This window comes from Andrena cerasifolii, chromosome 8 (assembly GCF_050908995.1).
Source record: "Andrena cerasifolii isolate SP2316 chromosome 8, iyAndCera1_principal, whole genome shotgun sequence".
NCBI classification, from domain to species: Eukaryota; Metazoa; Arthropoda; class Insecta; order Hymenoptera; family Andrenidae; genus Andrena; species Andrena cerasifolii.
Window position 1 is genome coordinate 12996969 of NC_135125.1, and position 23465 is coordinate 13020433.

General features: G+C 51.0%; 1 protein-coding gene across 6 annotated transcripts in view; it reads left to right on the forward strand.

Moving 5' to 3' along the window:
- The window catches only part of LOC143372652 (receptor-type guanylate cyclase Gyc76C), a 51452-nt gene that overhangs the window by 9323 nt on the left and 18664 nt on the right, over nucleotides 1–23465 (forward strand). For 5 of the 6 annotated variants that reach the window (XM_076819097.1, XM_076819100.1, XM_076819101.1 and 2 more), the window contains exons 2-4: nucleotides 746–865; nucleotides 12161–12599; nucleotides 18218–18415. In XM_076819097.1, the coding sequence (XP_076675212.1) occupies nucleotides 12204–12599; nucleotides 18218–18415 (594 nt within the window). In that variant the 5' untranslated portion in view covers nucleotides 746–865; nucleotides 12161–12203. The remainder of the gene's footprint in view (nucleotides 1–745; nucleotides 866–12160; nucleotides 12600–18217; nucleotides 18416–23465) is intronic. The other variant, XM_076819099.1, reaches the window with a different exon arrangement.

Consider the following 23465-nt stretch of genomic DNA (forward strand, 5'->3'; position numbering starts at 1 on the left):
ACTTGAGAGCGATTCCACGGTCAGCTTTTTCCCCTGTTGACCGGCGGTTCGAGGAATCGCGCCACCATGTGTTGTGCTTCGAAATTATGAACGGCCGACTAATCCTCCCGGGCGACGTAAACGCGGCTTTTTACGTTACGCGTTGCCTACGTGCCGGGCGAGGCATTCGATTGGAATTTGTTTTTGTTTTGGAGCACTTGGGTGTTGGGCTGCGCGGCAACAGCCGTTGTTTCCATCAGTAGGCTTCTCTTCCTTGGGAGCGGTTAATATACTTTCGAACGTAGTGTACCTGTACGAGAGTAAATACTGCGCTATCGGCGAAAGCTAAATCCATACAAACACTATATAATAATATACGAGAGTAGAGTACTGCGTACTTGGACGTGCACTATAGGTAAACTTTGCGTATCCTAAGTTCGCGAGGACAGCCTGAATAACCACACTGCGTTCCACATTAGAGCGTACTCGTTCCGCGCAGGGATACACTGTTGATTCGTAGTAAACCGGCAGGGAAAGTGCTACGACCAATCGCGTGTGTCAGATCCGTGGGAGCTGCGCAGCTCGGTTGCGAATCGGTAGGGGCGTTGGTACACTCTTATGTGGAACGCAGTGTAGATCGATAGGCGACCGTCTGACCAAAGAACGCTTATTTCCCTTCCTGCAACTTGTGTCAATGGGGCAGCAAGTGGTAGACACAGAGCGAACCGGCAACCACTGAAACGAGTCTTCTCTTGATGTGTTTCAGGTGGCTGTTAGAAGTTCAGGCTGAAACCGCGAAGAGCACAGACTGGCAGCAGTATGCCCGCAATATAGCGTTCAACCACCGACGATCTTCTCCGTGAAGTTGCTCTGCCATGTTGCTTAGGTAAGATTAAAACGCAATTTTTCCTTGATTGAGCAACGTGTGTAAACGACCTCGGCAGCGGGACGATTAACACTGGCCAGTTATCATTATCGCGGTAACGTGCACAAAGTTGCGGTCCCCTGTCCTCCCTCTTTCCCTCGGGCGGCCGTATCTTAAAAGTCGTGGCAACGCCGAGCGAGAAGGGTGTTAGCACTGTTAGCCGTTTGAATCGTTGCAATTATAGAGAGCGAGAGGGGCACGAGAGAGCGGGAGCGGGCGATTTAATATCGCAGCGAGGAACGACACCGCGGCAGATATTCTAAATGCGTGTTATCGTTTGTTGGCGTACTATTTTAATGTGTTATCTCGGTCCACGTCCGCCATGGAACTGCAAACACGCCCGTTCGACTCTCCGCCGTTCCTCCACGCGCTTTTCAGCTCGACGCGAGTATGCATACCGTGCACGCGTGTGTTGGATCGCTCACGCTACAGATACGCGTTCCACCGCGAACCAACGCGACTGATATTCAGATGCAAACAGCGGGGACGCGCGATGCAAGAGAATCGCACCGAGAATTACCATTCAACTCTATCGGCGTTGCCTCGGATCTTCTCGACCCTACATCCTCCACTAATACGTCCAGTGAAATTAGGATCTGTCTTCGGAATACATCTCCCACCAAGCTAAATTTTGGTTCGAGCCTTTATTTGGTCTTTCGCGAATATCTCGTTATCTAGCAGTTTTGCGATAAAAATAGTTATTGTACAATTTATAGTTTAGGAAATTCTCTACAAAAAAGATGCTATGAGTTCTTTTCGTAGGAGTGATGAGAACATCAGCAACGTCTTGAGAGTGTTTCACGTTGATGTTGGCAGCTTCCGATTTTTGAGACAGCATAGCAATAAACCTACTCTTGTTCTTTCTATTCGCTCTACACGCGCTATATCTGTTGATGCTGGCGTTCTCATTACTTCTACGAAAAAAACTCATGGCACCTGTTTTGTAGAGAATTTTCTAAGCTATAAATTGTATAATAACTATTTTTGTCGCAAAACTGCTAGATAACGAGATATTCGCGAAAAACAGTTGTTTTTTTCAACCCTCTGTAAAATTTTTAGCGGCGGTCTTTTATTGTTTAAAAAGCCCGTACCAAAATTCAGCTTGGTGGGAATTATTCCGTAGATTGGGCAGATTTCCGTCTAAATTCACTGGACTATAATGATAGTTGATAGATCGTTGGTACAACGGACACTTTGGCTGACTAATGCCACCGATTGAAATTCACGTGGCGGGAAACGTGTTAGAGTTAAAAAGTCGAAAGTTGGGCGCGTTGCGCGGTTGTAGCTATTCGCCCGGGTACGTTGCGGAATTCCGTGTCGGGCGAGAAGTTAGGACGACTGGAACAGGCCGTTTCCACTGCCGAAATGCTCGCCGGGGCGCGCCAGCGTTAAAACAGCTCAACAACGAAACCGCGCGCATTTAAACGTGTGTCTTCGCGCGATCCCCACAAATGACCGTGTGTAACTTGGTGCGGCGAGGCAAGAAGGGCCCGCCGGCGATAAAACCAGTCACGAACATTGTATGCAGGGAAAACACACGATAGCTGCTTCTGCGGAATTCTGTCGCACGCCTGTGTACGCTCCTGCACGTGCACTAGCCTCTGCCCGCCTGTGTGGATGCATTATACGGAAGCGTGGAACAATGCAATACCATTCATGGTAAAAGAAGAAGCGGTTGAATCACCGCCCTCTTAGATTCTACAGGGTTACTCATGCGAAACGTGCCCTCGATTTTGGAGCAGCCAAGGCGCTCCTCGCCGGGTGGCCGGGCTATCGATTTCTTCCCCCGAAATCCTCCTGGGCCTCCGATATCTTGGAAGAAGCTGAACGGTGCAGTGGATAACTGCAGGGTAACGCGAAGCTTTCGCATTCGTCTATTCCGCCGCCGTTTCGAAACAATCAGATCCCCTTTCCGCAGATGCTATCGCGCCGTTCTCGAGATTAGTAGGTTTCCAGGCGACAATTACAGCCTCCAGAAGAGGGAGGGAGGAGGCGTTAACCCGATGGAATTTCAACGCTATCGGGGAGGGAATTTATAGAAACGTCAGGCTTGTAATTACGAGGCCCACTGAGAGGGGGCTGGGATCGGAATTTACAGAATCATAGCAATTGATACTAGCGGCACGCGCCTCGATCTAGAGATACACGCGTCCGCGCCTCGTGATTTACAGCCTCGTTGTAATAATCATTTAGCGAAACGTCCTGGCTGCAGTCGATTTCCCCGGGACGGCGGTAAAACCGCGCTCGCACGGCCGGCGATTTTCTACTGGTTTCCACCGACCGTTGGAAATATCGCGATCGTAGCCCGCGAGGGAACTGCGAAATCGTGTGTTTGCTCGCCTCGGTGGTAATAACATTGCGGTCTGCGAATGGAAGAGGGAAATAGTCCGGGCATGTTATAAAGTTACACGTCGATGGTAACGCGATACACTGCATCGGTACGAGGAACAGTAGTTAGAGATCTCTGCGGCGGGGAAAAAATCCGGTGGCGGTGAAAACGCCATTGGATCTCGATACGTCCAGCCGCGGATAAAATGATAAAATTGCTGCTGCTTAGCCGGCCCGCGAGTCATCGCCGCCGCCGCGAAAAGTGGGCGCGATAACTCCGTGTACTTGACGACTGCTGCTTTAAATTGCCCGATCCCGGCCGTTTGCTTCGCTGATCGAGGCAACAATCCGCGAATCCATGTGATCGCAATGTTGGTCGTAATGCTAAGTAATTTCCAGTGGAATGAAACTCGGGGCATCGGTTCCGAACGATGGCGATCGCGCTACATACTCGAAAAATTTCTCTGTTCTCGCAATACACGCGCACCAGACCACACCTGCCGTGCCAATTTCACTCTTGACGGACTTTTCACCAAATCTCCACTTTCACTGCCGTAGAAACTTCTTCCTGCTGGAGAATAGAGAAAAGAGTTTCCTTTGCCCGCTTCGACATCATCTTTGTAAAGTTGCAGCCCCAATTCCACTGGCTGAAACCAGAGCCGATGAATTATTCATCCTCAAACAGCACGTCATCGCTGTGAAATTCCGTCCGCTGTTCGCCTAGGAAATTCCATTCTTCATCCTTTCCACTAGCTCGATGTTACAATTGCACAGGTGCGTCTGGCACGCGGAAGATTCAAGGACCGCAGGAAGTGTTGGTAAACGGTGTCTATTAATAGTCGCCGCGCTGATTTTCCAGACTAATGCTATAGCCGATGTCAAGTGGCGCGCTATCGAGCTACTCGAGCTGTCAATCAGCCCCGTCTGGCAACGTCTGATCTATCGGACGGGAATTAATCGGGGAGAAAGAATCTACTCGCGACGATCGCGTTGGATTGTACCCTTGCCCTTCCCCGCGAGCGCCGGCGCAATCAGAAACTGAAATGAACAAAGAGAGCGTGACGGGAATTTTAATTCAATCACCTAATCGAGATCGGACACTCGAGTTTAATGGGTTCTCGAACGTGCTGGGGAAACAGAAACGGGCGAGCCACGAGCGTGCTTGCTTTCGTTCGCGATTCGTAATAACAGATTCGCGTTATGCGCGTATAAACGTCGTTATACTCCGCCTAGACGGTGAGTAATTTCTGGTCACGCTGAATCGCGGCAATTACAGCGTGCAGCTCTTGGGATCACGCCAGACGTCCACCCGCGACCGCGCACGCGATTCGTTGGATTATCCGTCGCGCGCAAGTGGGTCGTTGGATTCGAGGGAAATTAAGAAAACACCGGGGGATCGGCGACGATCGCCGCTGGCATGGCTGCCGGCCAACTATTTCGCGGGAACGCGAACGTTTATATGCCCGTTTACAAGCCGCCCCCGCTCGGTTCGCTGCCCAACACGGTTCAGCTGATCCCTATCTGTTTGCCCGATCCCCCGAGCGAACCGTCGTTACATTTATAACGTTCTCGTTCGACCCCTGAATCACCGCAACGTCCACAAACAGCGAAGGAAAGCACGGGGGTGTTCGACGATTGAAATATGAGGCGGAGTTGGACGCCGGGGTGATAAACGGGTGCTTGGGTCGATTTTGGTCATTCGCGGGCCATCGCTCGTTGCCGTCCCGGGTATTCTCGGCCCGGAGTGTTTAGTCTCCCATATTCAGGAAGTTGATAGAGTTCCGCGCTGCTCTGGCTCTAGTGTGTCTGCACATGGTGGAAACAAATAGAGATCGTGTCCTAAGTATAGCGGAATATTTCTCATTTCGCTGGGGATTTTGAAATGGTGCCAAGCACACGACGAGGATAGCTATCAGTCAGAGTCCCGTTCCGCGGCTGGGAAACGGGCGAGCGCGGAGCGTCGCTATGTAAATCGATTTTGTTCTTCTTGGTTTCTAACGCCGGGCCTCGCGAGATTTTTCCTCCGAGGATGCCACGCGCGGCACGCTGCTGATTTCCTCTGTATTGGGACCACGGTGGTTTAGGAGCGAGCAAACGTAGTCGTTAATCAGTCCCGAGCCTGATTCGCGACGTTGGAGATCAGGGCAGAGATACATCCGCGCTGAAGACGCTGCAACATTTCACGCTTCACGGTAATCCCGGCTGGTATCTGCCCGCTCAGATCAGCTCAGATAGCCTCGGAAAAATCCGCGGGCTTGAAAAAAAAAAAACGCGCCATTAACTCTGTGGCAGTTTCGCTCGGCGCGCTTCACTTAACGGGCTTGTTAGAACGATCGGCTCGATTATTAGAATAAAATGTATCGCAACAGTGTAACAGGAATCCCTGGTCCCGTTTAGCTGGTCGTGTTACTGCTGCCACTGCATCCTGCGACTCGCGTGCAGGCTCCCAACGTTCGCACAATTTACACACTATGCTATTTAGAAGTAATGATCATTATTTCGATCCATCTGGCATGTAAGCCGCTGCCAGTATCGGTTCTGCAGTCCTCGCGGCGAACGAATCCGCGCGAGGCGATACGAGCCGCTTTTTATAAAGTCACCTTACGCGTAAAAATAGCAGCGGTTATTTTTAGCGTTCATTAAGTTCGCTGCAAAAAAACAACGTACACGTGGCGACGACGTACGCGAATCCACGCAATGTTTGCATCGTGTTACTGCCTCGCTCTTCGAGCTCCCCAGTCAATTCATTCGAGCATCGGGGCATTTTTGCACGCGCAGCTGCAGAGAAGTAGCAACGTAATTCGGTTACCCTTCTGCGTTGCCATCGGTCGTGATTTTTCGCAGATAAAATGCGTGGGCGCAGCTCGGTGCATTTGCACATAATTGCAACCGTGCATCCCACTCGAAGTTCGGTGGCAAAACAATGCAAACACTGGGGATTTGCATAGCACCTTTTCATTAGTGTATCGAGAACAAGTATTTCCCAGGTGAATTTGTGCGTCCGGACCCTCCCTCTCGTTCATCTCCGTCGATATTCGGTGCGAGGTAAAAGGGACAGGAATTAAATCATGCAACGAAACTTGCTGGATTTTTGCGATTGGCGAGACTCGAGCACAGCGTGAATTTATCCCTAAACACGCAAACTCGATTAATTTGTATCAGGATCGGTGATAGATTCTTTGCATCCTCGGCTTCCTGTCTTTCTCGTCGACACACCGTTGCATAATTAATCGGTGGAAACGGGTGAATTAATAGACCGCTGGGAGACCTAGTAATTAGCGGTCTTCTTATTTCCACGGAATCGGGCTTTTTACGAGCTCTCTTGCGCGAACATCGCTGCCGTTTCTGATTTATCTGCGCTCATCTTATGTAAAAGCCTAACTATTAATGTTCGTATTTAATCTGACAGGCGTGTCTGTTTTATTTACCGCGCCACGGTTATCGCTCCAGTAGGATTGACGGTTGATCGAAGTAGATTGGCCGTTCACTAGCTAGACACGGCGGATCTTCTGTCGTTGGACAGTGGAGTCCTATCGATTCGATGCAGAAATCATGGGATAAACGTGGCACTGCGCTACGGCGGCGGGAAAGTTAACGCCAGAGCAGGTCGAAACAGACAAATTAACGCATAGCGGAAAGTCGTCAATTAGTGTCAGCGACGAAAAGACGCTGACGCGTGGTACCTATTAATATTCATGGTGATTCGAAGTACTAATTAAACTGACGAACAGCGGAGCAACGTCGCGAGATTTCTGCAATTTACACCTGCCAGCTCGAACGTACAAACGCGTACGGAGCAAGCTGCAGCCACGTGCTCCATTTCGATGTGAGCGGAAAAAGTGATTTCGCGGGATATTGATAGTGTACACCTCTCCTACGCGTACCATTCCCTTCGTGGGGGACCAATCGATTCTTTGCAAAGATGCTCACAGAACTTGGTGATGCTCTCGACCTCTATTTTTCATCTAGAAACATGTTCTCTGCTATGCACTTGTTGCAAGATCCAAACCTGAAGACTTTTAGGTGCATCACAGTCCACGTTCCCCAAAATCCAGACTCAGGCAGAGGCACCGATGTAAATCGCGGTATAATCCAAGTCTAATAGTCGCGCTTAAGCTACTGTTGAAACGAACTTGCCGTTCGCAGCGATTTTTCTAGCAGCCACGCATACAAGCGGTGAATTGTAAACGATACACGCACAGGAGCGCGCGTATCGAGGTATCCTGTGGTGACCAACGGAGCCACACCCCTGAACGTTTACAGTAGTAATGCGATATATTATATCGCCACGAAACACTCTAATGTACTGTGTAGCCTGCGATAATGACAATACCCACGCGTGCACATCTTGTACTACATATACGTGCGCATATCGTTCTTCAATTACCCCTTGTAACACGATATACCGTGGAGACGAGGCGCGTTAGTACCCGTATTACACGTATCACGTGCGGAAAACAAACTGATATACAGGTGGACGACGTGTCCGCAGGAGCCATCCAAATATCAATCTCCACCAATTCTCCAAAACGCTGCACCTCGCGTAGATATGTAGCTTTCTCCGAGTTCGATCACAGATCTGCGATTCACGCGGCGAAATCGAAGAGGTACTCATCCCCCTACAGGGCCAATAACGCAACGTGGTCCAGGAGAGAGAATTCCACCGGCGAAGGACAGTTATCACTGTTTATCTAAACGATATGCACCGAGAGTGTTGACCCTGGGTTGCGTAAACGTGCGCCACCGATCTGTACTCGAGGCGATTCCACTTCCTGCCCCGAGATATTCCCCGCCGCGCGATCTGACCGGCGAAAACGGCAGTGGAAACTCGCTTGGGAGAGGACCAGTCCACGATCCCGTGATTTCATCGAGGAAACAACTGGTGTCTCGAGAAGTGTCACGACGGGAATAGCCGTTTTATGGGATCGTTCTTGGTTTTGTTTGACGTCGGTGAAGCGACGTTGACCGAAGTGTGTCAGCTGATCTACATCTTAATATAGACGGCGATCCCTAGTTAGCTGCTGATTCGCGGAATCTGCGAATTCAGTGTGTAATACACAGCTCGATTTGCTTCTTCCCTTCGCGGCCCGCTGCGCGGTCCAGGCACCGGCGAGAAGTTGAGGAAACTTGTGCAGGGGTCGACGGTGATTTAACGTTTTCGCGCGAGAGACGCTGTCGACTTATCGGCCTGGAATGATTTATCAGCGGTAACCGAAGGTAACGGCATTGACAAATAATGTATGCGGTTCGACGAACGTCGCTATTCTTAGCGTTTTATCGGGGCCGAATTTGCTTTACGTATCAGGCCCGCGTTAAAGAGACCCTGTTTGCTCTCGCAGCCACGCATCTCCATGTTCCACGGCTTCGAAGATAGACTGTATTTGACTGGAAAGATCACGATCTTACGTCACACAGAATTTTCCATCTATTTTCGGGGGAGAGGGACGATTTACTACGAACAATCGGAATGCTCATTTCTATCGCGATGTAAGAAATATGGACTAAATTCTTATTTTCATCCGATTCGACCCGGTCTACCCTATGTAAGTAGGCCCCGCGTGTAATCTCCACGTTTCCACGTTGTATCAACAGAAATTAACGACTAGGTGGGTCGTTCGTTATCGATTTTCTTCCGACAGGAACGGCACGATTCGAGCAATACGATCCTACTCGCAAATATGGGCGCGACGTCGTTTACAAAAACCTCTGTCCTCTCTTTTAACAACGCGACCCTGGTACGCCTTAAATCATTCTCGCATGCTCGACCACTGTCTACATTACGTCGATACAGTTCCTCCATTAGTTACATCCGTAGAAACGGCGAACAAGCTACGAAACGCTCGACAAAGCGTATCATGAATACCAAATGAGATCTCGAAAAGTGTGCCAGCGTGTACTCAGCGGCGCAAGATATTCCCGATCAATTAACGTCAATCCCCCGGGTTTTATCGCCGATGTTACGTTATTGACGACTCCTCCAATCTTATTAGATATTCGAAGGATTTTTATCGCGCCGGAGAAGCACGTTTGGCGCACGTATTTCGAGAATCCTGCTCCAGAGTGCCAAACGCGCTAACTACATCCTCCAACAGCGTGGCAAATAAATGCCACACGATAGCCGTCAACAGAATTCTCGAATTCCACCTCGAACGTCTCGCAGAAATCCTGCCGTCGATCGAGAACACCTTGGTAGCCGTGATCCCATCGACTTTCATACATTCTGGCCAGGTCGTCCAGGAGAAGAACAGATCTCTCGCTGACGCAGACGCATGACACATCGGCGGCATAAACATTGACGAAAGCAATTGCCAGTCCGCCGTGGACCATTCAGAAGATGCACGGCTCGAGGAAAGGCCCCGAAGACGAAGATTGCCCGCTGTTCGCCGTTAATAGCGCCGATTCGACGTCTCTGTAAATCGCACGTGGCGAACGAAATCGTGGAGAGATCTACGAGACCCCGTCCCCGTTGCAGCGTGATGCGCGCCGGGCCGTCGAGAGGACGTCCCTTTGACGGGGCCCGTGCCAGACGTCAGATAAATCCCGCGGTTAGGTGACTTTCACCGACAGCCACAATTAAAGCGGCCGGCTAGACGAGAAGGGAGAGACGTGGAAAGTTGGAGGTCTCTGGTTGGTGAACGACACCATGCATCATCCGGGGAAGACGTCTTTATTGTTGCTGCGGCCGTTACAGGCTAGCTATTGGACTCGCCTACGGAGCGGGCTCGTTACGTAATTGCAACAGGTGTGTCCCCAGCCACGTGTTCCCGCCGCGTTTCTCGAGGCCTGAACGCGGAATCGTTCCGTGTCGTGAGACGATTGCGTTATTTTTCTTGGATCGATCGCGTTGCGAAATGGCACCGAGCACGTTATTGTCGTCTCGCCGGCTTCCCTGGCTTCCACGTGTATTAATAACGCGGTGATCGCGTCGTAGTTTCCGCTTCGTAGAAGTGCCTCAAGATGATCGCGCAGAGATGATCTAGAGACGAACCGATAGACAGATTCGCGGTTAAATCATCGCCCAGTGATATAATTGGGACAGTTGAATTTTGCTCAGCTAAGCTAACAGGGGAGCATCCCGAATCTGGAAATTCAAAAAATTCTGAAACTTCGGGAATATGTAGGGAGCTTCCTCCTGATTACAAAGCAATTTTTGTTTGCTGCCCAAATTCACTCTAAGGGGGTGGAATTGACCCCTGAAAATCCGATTATTTTCCGATTTTGTGTTATAACTCGTGAACTCTAAAACAATTTGTTTACCAACTGATAGCTCTAATTAAAAGAAGGAACTTTTTTCTTGGAACGTTTTTTTATCTCTTACAGTTCGAGAGTTATAACACAAAATCGGAAAATAGCCGCATTTTCAGGAGTTAATTTCACCCCCTTCGAGTGAATTTGGGCAGCAAATAAAAATTGCATTATAATCAGGAAGAAATCCCGTACGTATTCGCAAAGTTTCAGAATTTTTTTTAATTTTCGGCTTCGGGATCTTCCCTTGTAAGCTAACAGTCATCAAAAAATTTAATTTATAAAAGAGTCGAGATAGTTTCAAAATTAATTCAATATGGTACTCACATATGAGTTATTGCTAATTCGCTATATGGAAAAGATCTGAATTTTGTTTTAAAATTTCTTTCAAGCCTCTGTGTTTAAACCTTTCCCAATTTCTTTCGTTCAAAATTAGTCGCTCTCCAAAATTTGCTACCCCAAGCTGCAGCCTACTTAGCCTAAACAGGAAAAAAATGTACGTGAATTTAATTCACTGGATGTGACTTAGAATGACAATCGTCCTGATACCTATCCTCAGACGCATTTCACGCGAAACATCTGAGTACAGTGGCAAACTGATGAGCTTCCGATATCATCCTTGAGATCGATTCACGAGCGTTATTTATGTGGCCTCCGTAGAACGCTTCCTCAAAACCGATCCTTCGGGAGCGTTTCCGTGAAACGGAGCTCGATCTTGGTTCCGCGTGCGCGGAGGTGTTCTGTATTGAATCAAATCGATCGAGCTAAGTGGAGGATAGAGTCATTCGGAGTGGCTTGAGGCGGTGCTTTCCGTGGCTGACTGTACCGGTGACGTAGTATTTCCTGGAGATCATTGATATCCGATCGACGAGATAATAGCTTAGCGCGTGACGGATTCTTTCCCGAGCGACCTGACTCACTTTTTAATCTGGGCGTCCAGGAGCAAGGCCGGCGACGTGATTAATCGTGGATGGCTTTTAAATTTTAATGGCTCGCGTGTGGGAACAGCGCACGCGGTGGTCGCGCGACGGAAAATCTGGATGTACAGGAAGACGTCGGAGTTGCAGTCGGCGAGCGGCAAGCGAGTTAGGTACATACATATATCGTTTTAGGGATATCAGTTATTATTAGCCTCGCGCAGATGGCACATACGATGACTCAGGCGAATAAGTGCTGGCTGATGATAAGTGCATTCAGCCGGGAAGATAGCGTCGGAACGGTACTTCTATGTAAGTCAACCACTTGTGTCTCGTTCCACAACTCTTAGGAATTATTAACAGTGTGGCCGGACAAGTTGCTAAAAATACGCGAGTCGGCGATAACATCGGTGTATTCGCGGAGAGCAAGGCGATAATATAATAAAAGTGGAAGTCTGAGATCGGGGGACCGTAACTAACCACCGCTGGGGAACGTCGCTGTTCATTGATCTCCTGGGTACCTACGAGGCGCATTCTTTCGGAAGAGTGCTTCGTTTCGCGCTGTGCACGTGAACTCCTAAATAAAAAAAAAAATGAAACGCAGGAGAAAAAGAATCCATTGACGAAATGGCTGGAAAAAGGTTCGTACTTGGAAGCCGATATTATCGGGCGACTTTAGCTTGTCGACGAATTCTTTTCCTCTCAGCTGTCTTTGCGAGTGTCTAGGAAAGGTAATGAGAAATGTGGGGGTGATTTTGAATTGCAGGTGAGCGGGAGGGAGGCGGTGCTGAGCGGTGGCGGTGGCGGCCATGCGCCCCGGCCTGCCAGTACAGCCGAGCCGCCGCAGGCCTCCCCGTCGCCAGGAACTCCATCAGGAACACAACCGACGGCACCGGCACCGGCAAGATCAACAGCAACAGCAGCGGCTGCGGCCACGGCCGAACGGCAGCTGCTCGCGGGCCCTGCTGGTGTTGCTGCTGCTGGCCAGCAACCCTCTGGTCCTGGGCGAGCCGCCAGGGTTACCCGGGGCCGAGTGGCAGCAGGCCCTGTCCAGACAAACGTACCCAAGGTCCACATTCAACAGAGCCATACCACCGAAGAAGCAGCACAACCTTACCATTGGATACCTCACGGCCATCAAGGGCGACCTCAAGGACCGTCAGGGCCTCGCCATCTCGGGCGCCTTCTCCATGGCCCTTGACGAGGTGAGCTTTTCCACGCATCTATCGAAATTCCGATCCCTATCGTTAGCGAGTCTAGGAAGGTTGACAGCCACGACACGAAGCTGTGCCGTTCGTAACAGGAGGATATCGGTTTGGGAAAGGAGCGCTCGCCCCGTGGTCCGTAGCGGGGTCCTAATTGCGGTAGCAGGTCCCAGGTTCCCACGGCGAATCCCCGGCTTACCGAAAAGTAACGTCGGCAATATCGCGGGCCCCCTGTCTCTCGGGGTTTTTTCCTCCGGGCGGTCGTCGCCGCGGCGTTCCACGCTCTGGAAGGCTCGATAATTCATTCGACGAGGATCGAGCGTAAGGCGAATGTCCCAATTTCTGCTCAAGTCCCGATTTCTGCTCATTTCGTATTTTTCTTATTATTGTAAGCACCATAGTTTGCACCATAGTTGCAACAAAATAATTCTAAATTATTTGAACATTTATGCGAGTGTTCACGAGGTGTAGATTTTTGTACTATTTTTAATTATTTTAAGTAGAAAACAGGTGATTAGGTTTAGGGTCAAGTGTTTCACCGTCGTGTCCGCATTTCTACTCACCAAAATTTTAGTAACATTACCTCACATTTTTTGTTTATCATTATTTTATGCTTTACTGTTGCGTTATAAAACATCTCCATAAAAGATGTAACTTATTTTAACCTGAAAAAGTAACATATTACGTGAGCAAAGATTGGTACAAATGGTGAGTAGAAATACGTACATCGCTATTTTTCGTGAGCAGAAATGCGGACATTTAGAGCATTATATTTAATTACAAATCACTAGTAGTTAAACGTCTTGAAATATCTTTCTTAAATAGTTTTCGACTGGTTGATTTATTATTAAAGAATTATTCAATTACTTTGCAAATTTTGATCGCAAACAAAATTTGTACACCTTCCTTCTGACGAGTAACCTCTTAAATGAGCAGAAATTGGGACATTCACCTTACGCGAACGGTCGCGCGAGTGCCTGGAACGGTGGAGCGATGGAGCGCGCGCGAGCAGGGACCGTGAGATCGTTTTCGCCGGCCGCGGCGCGGCGCAGCGTGGCGAGCCTCTCCCGGGCCGAATAAGAGAAGAAAAAGAGAAAGGTGCGCGCTGCAGCGGGAGCTGCAACGTGCAGAGTGACCCGGCATCTCTCCCCGGAGATGCCGATTCGTGCGAGGGTTTAAAAATACAAGACCGGCATTATTCGCCGGTCCGCCCACGCGTCCGCCGACGAAACTGCGCTCTCGCAACCGTGAGAAGAATTCGCTCGCGATCGAGAAACCTTCTCCTCCCTCCGTCTCCCCCGTGCCCTTCACCTCCTCCTCTTCCACCTTCCCCTGCTTTCTTCGCCCTTTTTCTCCCAAACCTGCCTCCTACCCCAAACCCCGGCGCTCTTTTGCGACCTGCAACCGTACGTAACCGCGCGTACAAGGAAAGGGCCGCGGAACCTCTGGGAATCGTCGAAATAACCGGCCGATCGTATCGCCCCGGACAGCGTATCCGGCTCTACTTGCAAATAACAAGTTACGTCAAAGATGGATTGCGGTTACGCCGATAATTATTCGGGGATATCGGTATCTCGGCGGGGCGATCACGAGGGGCCGGGTTGCTCTTCTCTTCGGACGCGCCGCGCCGTGTTCTTCTCGATCGCTGCTTAAGGATTTCACGCTCGGTTCGGTGCTAGACACAGCAAATCCCACGCTTTTGTAACCCCCGCGCTATTGAGGTCCAAATGCACGAACTACCAAGCTTCGAAGGGTCCCAGCTAACTGCGGAACAGCTCAGCGTGGCAAAGGATTAGCTTCGCGCAAGAGGGATCCTCGAAATCGTCGCCCTCGTGCCACGACTTCCGTGTTCTAGTTTTGGGGCGGAATTTCGTGTGGTCGTAACGAAGGTAACAGGTCGCGATCGCGTAACGCGCGCTCAGCCAGCTCGAAAGGTGCAGGAAACGAGCTTTGCGCCCGTTTATTTATGTACTTCGATATGCCACGCAAGAGTAAGCATCGCGATCGCAATGTCGGCCTCCGTGTTCTCGCGATTACGATAAAGCTCGGTTCACGCGAGCTCGCGATACCGCGCCGCGGGGAATTTTATTTTTATATCGAACACAACCTGCGCGTCTGGCGATCCAGCGGCTATTTTCGGTGCGGGCTCGTCAGGCGAGACTTTTATTTCGTATCGGTCCTCCGACAGCCGACTTCTCGCGAGGAAATAACGCGAGGACGTATTTTTAGCTGGACGGTGAAAGTTCTCCCATGATCGGTGGCGTCAACGTCTCATCGTGGCCACCCGAGTCTAACTTTATATTCCACGGTGGTCCGCGACTGACCGGAGTACTTTGGACTCGAAACTTGATAGTTTTCAATATTCCAATTTCGTAACCCGAAGCACAGTTCGATAATCAGCTATCCGAGGGGCCCGCCTGGTCAGCGAAGCTGTTCCCCCGAAACAGATTGCGTAACTTCTGGCTTCCAATATCGAAAGGACTCTGTCATTACTTCTCATTGGAACTTGTGATTAAAGAACGTGAGTATCGCGCTAGATGACTAGCCCGGGACATGTGAACCGAGCCTAATGCCTACCTGTCCGTTCGATTCAATAGCGCGCGCAGGTGCACCTCTTGTCCGGCTCGCTGTCCGGGGATATTTGCAGAGAAAAATGCTGGAATTCGCTATGACGCACTCCCACGACGTAAACTAGTTTGGCCGATGCTGCGCGCGCGAGATTTGTAAATAGAACGAGTGCATTGATTAGCGATCTCGCGTGCAATGAAACGTTCCCGGGCATTTTTCAACGCTTGAGGTGGTCGCTGGTACCCGGCCTCAGTGAATCATCCGAAATGATTTCACTGAGGCGGACCGTGGACGTTGGGCTGCTCGTTACTCCTCCGAACTAAATCAACAGTCATACCTAATTACGCCGCTCAAAAGTCACTCGTTTCCCTCTTCGGGCATTCGCTCTGCAATTCCCTACGATTTGACTACCCATACCTTGAATAACTCAGCTCACGGTATCGGACTAGCGACGCGCCGCGTCAATTCCGGTAGCAAAGTCGTTCTCATCGTCTCTGAAGGTTGGCATTCAGCTGGGCACAGCCTTCCACGACCGGACGCCCTTCAATTACTCGAAAATAAGCTGATTGGTAAAACCCTGCCAGTGGCAACGACGCAAGTGGACGCCGCTGTTACATTGTTTCATGCTCGGACAGCTCTCCAGAGAAATCCTCCATTAGCCTAGTAGTCCAGTGAAATTAGACGGAAATCTGCCCAATCTACGGAATAATTCCCACCAAGCTAAATTTTGGTATGGGCCTTTATTTGGTCGTTTTAAACAATATGTCAAAAGTCCCTATCGATCGGCTAAAAATTTTACAGAGGGTTGAAAAAAAAACAACTGTTTTTCGCGAATATCTCGTTACCTAGCAGTTTTGCGACAAAAATAGTTATTATACAATTTATAGCTTAGAAAATTCTGTACAAAAAAGGTGCCATGAGTTTTTTTCGTAGAAGTAATGAGAACGCCAGCATCAATAGATATAGCACGTGTAGAGCGAATAGAAAGAACAAGAGTAGGTTTATTGCTATGCTGTCTCAAAAATTGGAAGTTGCCAACATCAACGTGAAACACGCTCAAGACGATGCTGACGTTCTCATTACCCCTACGAAAAGAACTCATAGCATCTTTTTTGTAGAGAATTTCCTAAGCTATAAATTGTATAATAACTATTTTTGTTTCAAAACTGCTACATAACGAGATATTCGCGAAAAACAGGCCCATACCAAAATTAAGCTTGCTGGGTTTTATTCCGAAGACAGATTCAAGTTTCACTGGACTAAGGTGTCCTCCGTGCAGCCAACGTTTCACATAATTGACGTTCGCCTATCTGCTCTGCAAATGTCACAGTCTCAGAGACATCTCTATTCGAAGTGAGTGCGGAACCATCGTCTGCTCGCCAAGGGAGTGATCTCGAAGCCCTTCCCGGCTACGTGTACGCGCCAGACGCATCTTATTATTCGCATTCCATCGGACGAATTTGGTCATCGGCGGGGCAGGTGCAAAATCAGGAATGCGAGCCATCCAACGGGAAGAGCAATGATTTTTTATAACGTACCTTTGGAACCGTTTTAACGGTTCCCCACGGTCGCGGCTGGGCGAAGCTGCAAAAATCCGCACGTTCACCGCCCGTCCATTTTCCCATTTCATCCGGTGGCTGACGCGTTGCGTAGGTAATACCGCGCAAATTGATTGCATCGCGTTTCTAATCCGTTCCCGGGAACAATGCGTGAGCGTAATTAAGCCATCGCGTCGGCGCTCTTTTCCGCGGTGCACGCGACAGATCAGGTCTAGAAATCTTGGGAAAACCGATACATTCCTTGCGGTACGAACGGCGGCCGTTTCTAGAACCGGACAGTGAAGGATTTATGCGGGGACGTAGTTGCGGCAGGCCGGCTCAGAGCAAGGTTACGGTCTTCGTTAAATGATCGAACTTTGAGTGGACAGAATTTTCTATCTCGATCGGCACAGTTGGAATTTCGAGTGGTCACGCTGCGTGATCGAGGAAGCCACGTTTGTCGAGTCAACCTTGTCGTAGGCGTGAGCCATTTGGTGCGTTGAGCTTAATCCTAAGCAGCTCAATTGGTCGAAGCGATCGTCCAGCAAACAAAGGATCCGAGATTCTGATCTCGTGTCCAGCTCCTTGATCGGCCAATTTTTGAACCCCTGTGCAGCGAAGGATTCAATCTGTCGCTGGGTATGACCTTTCGCCATTCGAGTCGACCTTTCTGCGGAAATAAGTACCGCGCGCGCTGGTGACGCGAAACGCGGCCTGCAAAAGGATCTGTCGGCTGTGCGCGAACTTTTCATCGACGCCGCAGGCGGCTGTAACTTCACCTCGCATTGCCAGGCACGTAAATTGGCTGGACGCGGAGAGGTGACTCTACTTGGAAAAGCATTGTTTGCTGGAATTCGAATTTGCATAATAACCGTGCTCTCGCGCCGCGTGTATGATGTATATGCAAGAGAGTCGGAGAATTGAACTTTAATCGACGCTCCTACGGGCAGAAATCACCTTCGAGATGGCAAAGAAATGTCACTAAAAAGTCAGCACCGCGGCTGAGGAATTTATGCGTACCTTGAAACGAGTGGCAGCAGTCGATGCTGATCGGCGGGGCATTGTTTCGACCAAGCTGCAATTGTTGCTGCGTCCCTTATCCTACGCTATTCCTGGACCCGTGATTTATACACCCCGTTACGGCGTCCGTCATCATTACGACGAGAATTGAATATTCATGATCGAAGTTATGGTAACGTAATTACCAGGGGCCGAGGGGCATTGCTGGAAACAATTAAGGGAAACAAACCGTGCGCGACCGGCGCATGGCAATCGGGAACGAGCGTATCGTGGGATCGTCCAATTATTCTAATTCGGTATCGTATGCCCAAAGATGGGCGGCCTCGTAATGGCTTGCATAACGCATAACGATTCACGTGGGACGACGTTAAATTTGTCTCTCCTACCGAGGGAATTGGAAAATCGAACGCGTCGGACGTTTACGCCCGCGACTCGTCGCGATCTCAGTATCGAGCGTGGCGTTTTCACGTTGGCGTCTCTTTCTTCTTGCAGATCAACAGCGATCCGCACATACTACCGAACGTGAGGCTGGTGATGCGATGGAGCGACACGAGGGGAGAAACCGTGGAAGCCACCAAGGCAATGATCGATATGATCTGCGACGGGGTTGGAGCCTTCTTTGGACCAGAAGGCTCGTGCTACGTTGAAGCCATAGTCGCTCAGTCCCACAACATACCCATGATTAGTTATGTGAGTACTTTTAAAGCTATTTAAGACATCCAATTCCCTTCTGATTGCGATTAGTACTGACCATTCCATAGCTCTGCACCCCGATCGTCGTAGGATCCTCAGAATAGGTATCGTAAATTGCTGTCACGCGAGCCTCGGCTTCGACTTACCCTGCAAGGCTTCGTCCACCGTGAGAACAGCGGGGTTGCAGGACTTGCAGGGTTGACGAAGGTGGTGTCGAATTTGCCCGAAGTTGACCGTGGAGCGGTTCAGAGGCGGTTAACGAACGCGGGGGAGGCGGATGTGTGCCGACAAATTGAACACCCGCGGCGTGACAATATAATTACGGGCTGCTTCCGCGCGGCTGTGTGTGTGTGTGTGCACGCGTTTCGTAGCTTTCGTGCGTGCGACGTTAGAGGAACACGCGATGCCTGCGCTTCGGGGCTTCGGGATCGACCGGCTGAAAAATTAGCATCGCCGCCCCGTTCACCATGGGCCCCTCTGTCGATGCTTTTAGCCACGCTCTTTGTTTCGGCCGTAACGAAACACGCGAGCCGGCATTGATCTCCGGCTGGGGGCCCAATTCATCTTCGCTCCGAGCCCGGCAAAAACGAGGACTCGGAGATTAGAATAGCTGAGATCGAACTTTGCTAGCACTAGGTTACGCCTTGCGCCGTGTTCAGGCTATCACGAGGTCTGACTTATCGCGGGGTCCGGCCTATCTTAAACCGTAGATTATCCTGGGTCCGCGACTTCTAACACACTCGTCCGACCAGGATCTAGGAACGCGTTCGTTGCGGAGCGAACTGAATCTAACCGGTTAAACTTGAACGGAGTGGACAAAGCCTATTTCGTGCAAATCAGATTCGACGTACTCCTAATTCCAATTAGTTCCAACGGGGTTCGGTCTACGGATCTAGCTTTAATTCCCGCGTACGTCCGCTCCTTCCAAACATTCCTGTCCTAGCCGTTAAGTACCCCAAGCTCACAACGGGCTGTCGATCGTAATGTATTCATGGCGTCGCGGCCCGATGGAAACTTTGGTACCGAAGGTTATTTATGGAAGAAATTACCGGGAAGCGGGCGCTTCGAAATGAGCGTCGTTTACACGCGGCAATTTAGAAAACACATGTCACGAATACGCCGCCTATTTTTAACCGGTTGATCGGTCTGCCCTGTCTGCCCGAACGAGTCGAGTTCATCCTCTTCGCCCGAGAATCCTCAAAGAGGTATTTCCGTGGGATTCATTGACCCTAGCGAGTCCCATGAATCCCTAAACTCTATCGAAGTTGCTGCCACGACTGCTACAGCGCACAGTCGACCCCGAGATGACCGACTCGAGGGCTCAGAGGCTCCTGGCGAGGCTGGTTGGCCGTTCCACGGAAAAGTCCGCTCGTGTGGCGATCGTACAACGTCGTCCGCAGGTGGAAAGTTTCGCGCGTCGCTGACGAGCCACGACGGCGCGTCCCTCTCCTCGATGAAATTTAGCCCACGCGGTCACGATCGGGTTCCATCCGCGGGAGGAATCGCTGGACAGTGTACGGGCGGAGAGGCCGGAGAAGAGGTAGAAAGAAAAAGGAGAACGACGTTTCCTCGATGGAAGTCGTAAGGACGGACTCTCGAGGACTCTCGCCCGATTCCGGCGTCTTCGAATATGAGAAAGTGGTACGCGGACGTAAAAAGGCCTCCAGACTAATTTATGTTAATTGGAGATCGTAAGAGAATGAAACGGACACGCGAGAACGCCGATCGTTTCGCCGGGGAACGGAGCAGGTATGGACGAAGGCGATCAGAGGCCTCCGCAGACGGCGGTAGTCGTCGCTCGCCGATTTTAATCGTAAATATCGGCCCTTCTCTGGAGCACACGACGGACGAGGCGCATAAGCAATAAGGAGAGCCCACTGCTTCTTACTTTCACCTAGTTTCACTCGTTAGCAGGCCCGGTGGACGCAGCGCGCTCGCACAACGGGGCCTACTCTCCGCGCGGCCGTTCGTTGTTGGATTTCGGCGAAGCTCAGGCTTTATCCTCTACCGCCGGATATTTACGCGGTCTATATTCGCGTTTCCGACGGTTTATTTTCTGCCCGCGGCGAGTATCCGCCGACAACGGTCTCCCGACTATTTCCGTCGAATCGCGCGGCTCTCTGGAGACGCTTTTAACTCCCTCGTCCAAAAGTAGCCGACGAGGGGAAGCGACGATCCGCGCGAGGCTACTTTTTCCAGATGAAATTGGGTCTGGCGGGTCCGACACGGTCGAAGCTCCCAGACACTTCGCGGACCTGCTCGCCTGGGACAGCCTGTACACCAGAATCACGGCTACCCATTTAGGTACATACCTGTAGGTGGACACTGAGCCTGAATGCCCACCTATGCGAAGCTCTCGTAACGAGCGGTATACGGGTAGCACGGGAACCAGTGGGAACTTTCGATAAGTGAGCCGAGGAGATACTTGGTGCACGTGCACACGCGCTCATCCACGCACACGCGCCTAAGCGAATGCACTCGCGCGGGTCACTGCATCGCGGTTAGTGCAACCACCTGTTGATTGCACCGGCGGCGGAGGCGATGACGTCTCCGCGTATCGGAAAACTATCGGGCTGCTGGAAAAACTCGGCGCATTCGTCAAAAGGAAGAAAGTCGTCGCTTTCGCGCGCGGATCGCGTTAAAAGCTGGTAGCCGTTGAAGCATCGCCGTGCATCTGTCTTTTCAAGCGTCCTGCGCGTTAACGAGGAAGTAAAAGTAAGATTGCGCTGCGGTAACCCAGAATCCGCGGGGATCGTTGAAACGTGAAGTACGGTCTAACTGCGTGCATCGTTAATCGCGGCGGAACGCAGACGGATCGCAGAATTCTTTGAAGAAGGAACGCTTGGACGCTCGGTATTAGAAGCAGCACGCTAGGCCGCATTCTTGGCGGACTGTATGGGCTATCACGAGTACCAGTCCGCTTCAGAATCTGTACCAAGATTGCCCGCAATTTCGCGTGCAATATTGCCGAGGGTCCGCGCGTCAGCGACTCCACGTCGAATTACCCTTCGGGACCTTACGTAACTCGATTTGAAGCATTCACTCGGCAAGCAAGACGCGCTGAAACTCGAGAGCCCCTCGGTTCTAACTGGCGACAATGTTTCGCGTGCTGCGAACCGCCGCCGCGAACGCCATCAACCGAGCCCTCAGCCTGTCCGAGCGTCGCGAAAATCCCACACTCGGCTGGAGCGGCTCCCTCGTGGATCGCGAGGCCTCCGCGGGACGCGAAAGAGTATTCACCGTGTCATCCTCCGTTCACCTCCGCCGTCGAATCACCAATTCAAATCGGCCGCGCGCCGATGCTTCATCATCGGGTGGAAGTCGGACGCGGGTAAACAACATCAATTACGGATATAAATCGCAGGACGCTCGTGCCACACAATGGGGGTGGCGGTTTCGCCGAGGGAGGCGCGTTAATCCGTGAATCGAAAACGGATTAAATCGTAACGATCCCGGCGAGCGGAGAGGCCCGAGTAACCGGAGCCGGTCGCGGCTCTCCCCGCAAAGGAGCTATATTATTCCATCGATGGCGCATTTGCATGAAAACTGCTGATTCCCCTGACCTTCGCTGTCTATTTATAGCCGAGCCTGTTGATGCCCCACGCACTCGAACGGACGCTTACCTGGTCCGGCTTGGTGTCAGCCCGTCGTTGTCCTGACTCGTCCGCCTGACACCCAGCCGCGCTCCGTTCCCTTTACCTTCTGCTACCACTGCTTCCAAGGGAATTAACGCGTTTAGGGCCACTCCGAACGGGACGCTCGCGTACTTGGCAACGATCTCCAACGCGTTCGCGCGCTTTCGGTGCCAGGAAACGTGGGTGGAGCAAGCTCTCTGTACCTCCAGCAGATTCAAACGCAAGTTCCTCCGTTTAGGTTCTACGAACGGATTTCGGCCGCGAAATGGTGCAACGGTGCATCGTCGAGCCTCTCGGAGATTCCCCGCGCGTGTAGGCGTGACGTAGCATCGCGATACTTTCATCTTGCGCAATAACCAGCGTAATAATAGCGTTTCTGCGGTAGCTATCGGTCCGGTAATAGCGGACGGTACATTTCTTCGGCGTCGGCGATGCATTATTTATACACGTGCACGTGTATGGGAAAAAGTTTAATTGTGACGTTTGACTCGGCTCGCTGGTGGCGCGGGGCGAGCCGGCGGGGACGCTGACACGTTCGACCACTGGCGAGAACGATTATTCCACGCCACCGTTTCCTCGTCTCCTCGACACCGACCCACATTATATATCTCTCTTTCGAGTGACGTTACGTGATTTCCACGATGAAGTAATCGTCGGGCTATCTTTAGCAACGCGCGAACAACGAGGATCGACCATACTCTCGATATCACCGTACAGTCACCGATCATCCTCTGGCATACTCGCCAGTGCGCTCCGGCCAGGGAAATGTCACAAAGAAATCCCAAGCACGAGCCTGGCTTTCGCTCGTAATTCAATGGAACAGATCAATAATTCTGCCGTCCCTATCTCCCTAATACGAGCGTCCTATAGTGACAGAGCTGATCACTCCTGGCCCTCGCTATTCCGCTACCTGAATCAGCTAATCGTACTCCGTTCTCACCGCGAGGCTCGCACAATTTACATACTACACTTGGAATGGAACAGTGACACGACTCAATAAAATGTCTGGCTTACGAATGCACCGTTCTACTGGCATCCGAAGTTCAAGGTGCCGCGTTTATTTATACCGCTGCCACGAAATCGACATTGTCACGTCTCGGGCAATTTTACCCACTCGATAACAGCTCGAGGGTGTTCCTTCCGCGGGTTATTCCTTTAATCCTTCGCGGAGAGGAGGATCACGCGTCGATCCTGGGCAGTCGGACTGTCAAGGCGTTTGTAATAAAAGGGTCAGTGGTAATCGCCAGCAATTTCCTCTGGAACGGCGAATCTCTGGCCGCACGAGATGCACCGGGCAGGTTGCACGGTGGGAGCCGGCGCGACGCGCGCGCGGGATCGCGGGCTAAATATGCTATCTTTAGAAACGGGGAACGCGGACGGAGCGGGTATGGACCGTGAGAATACCGGTTCCC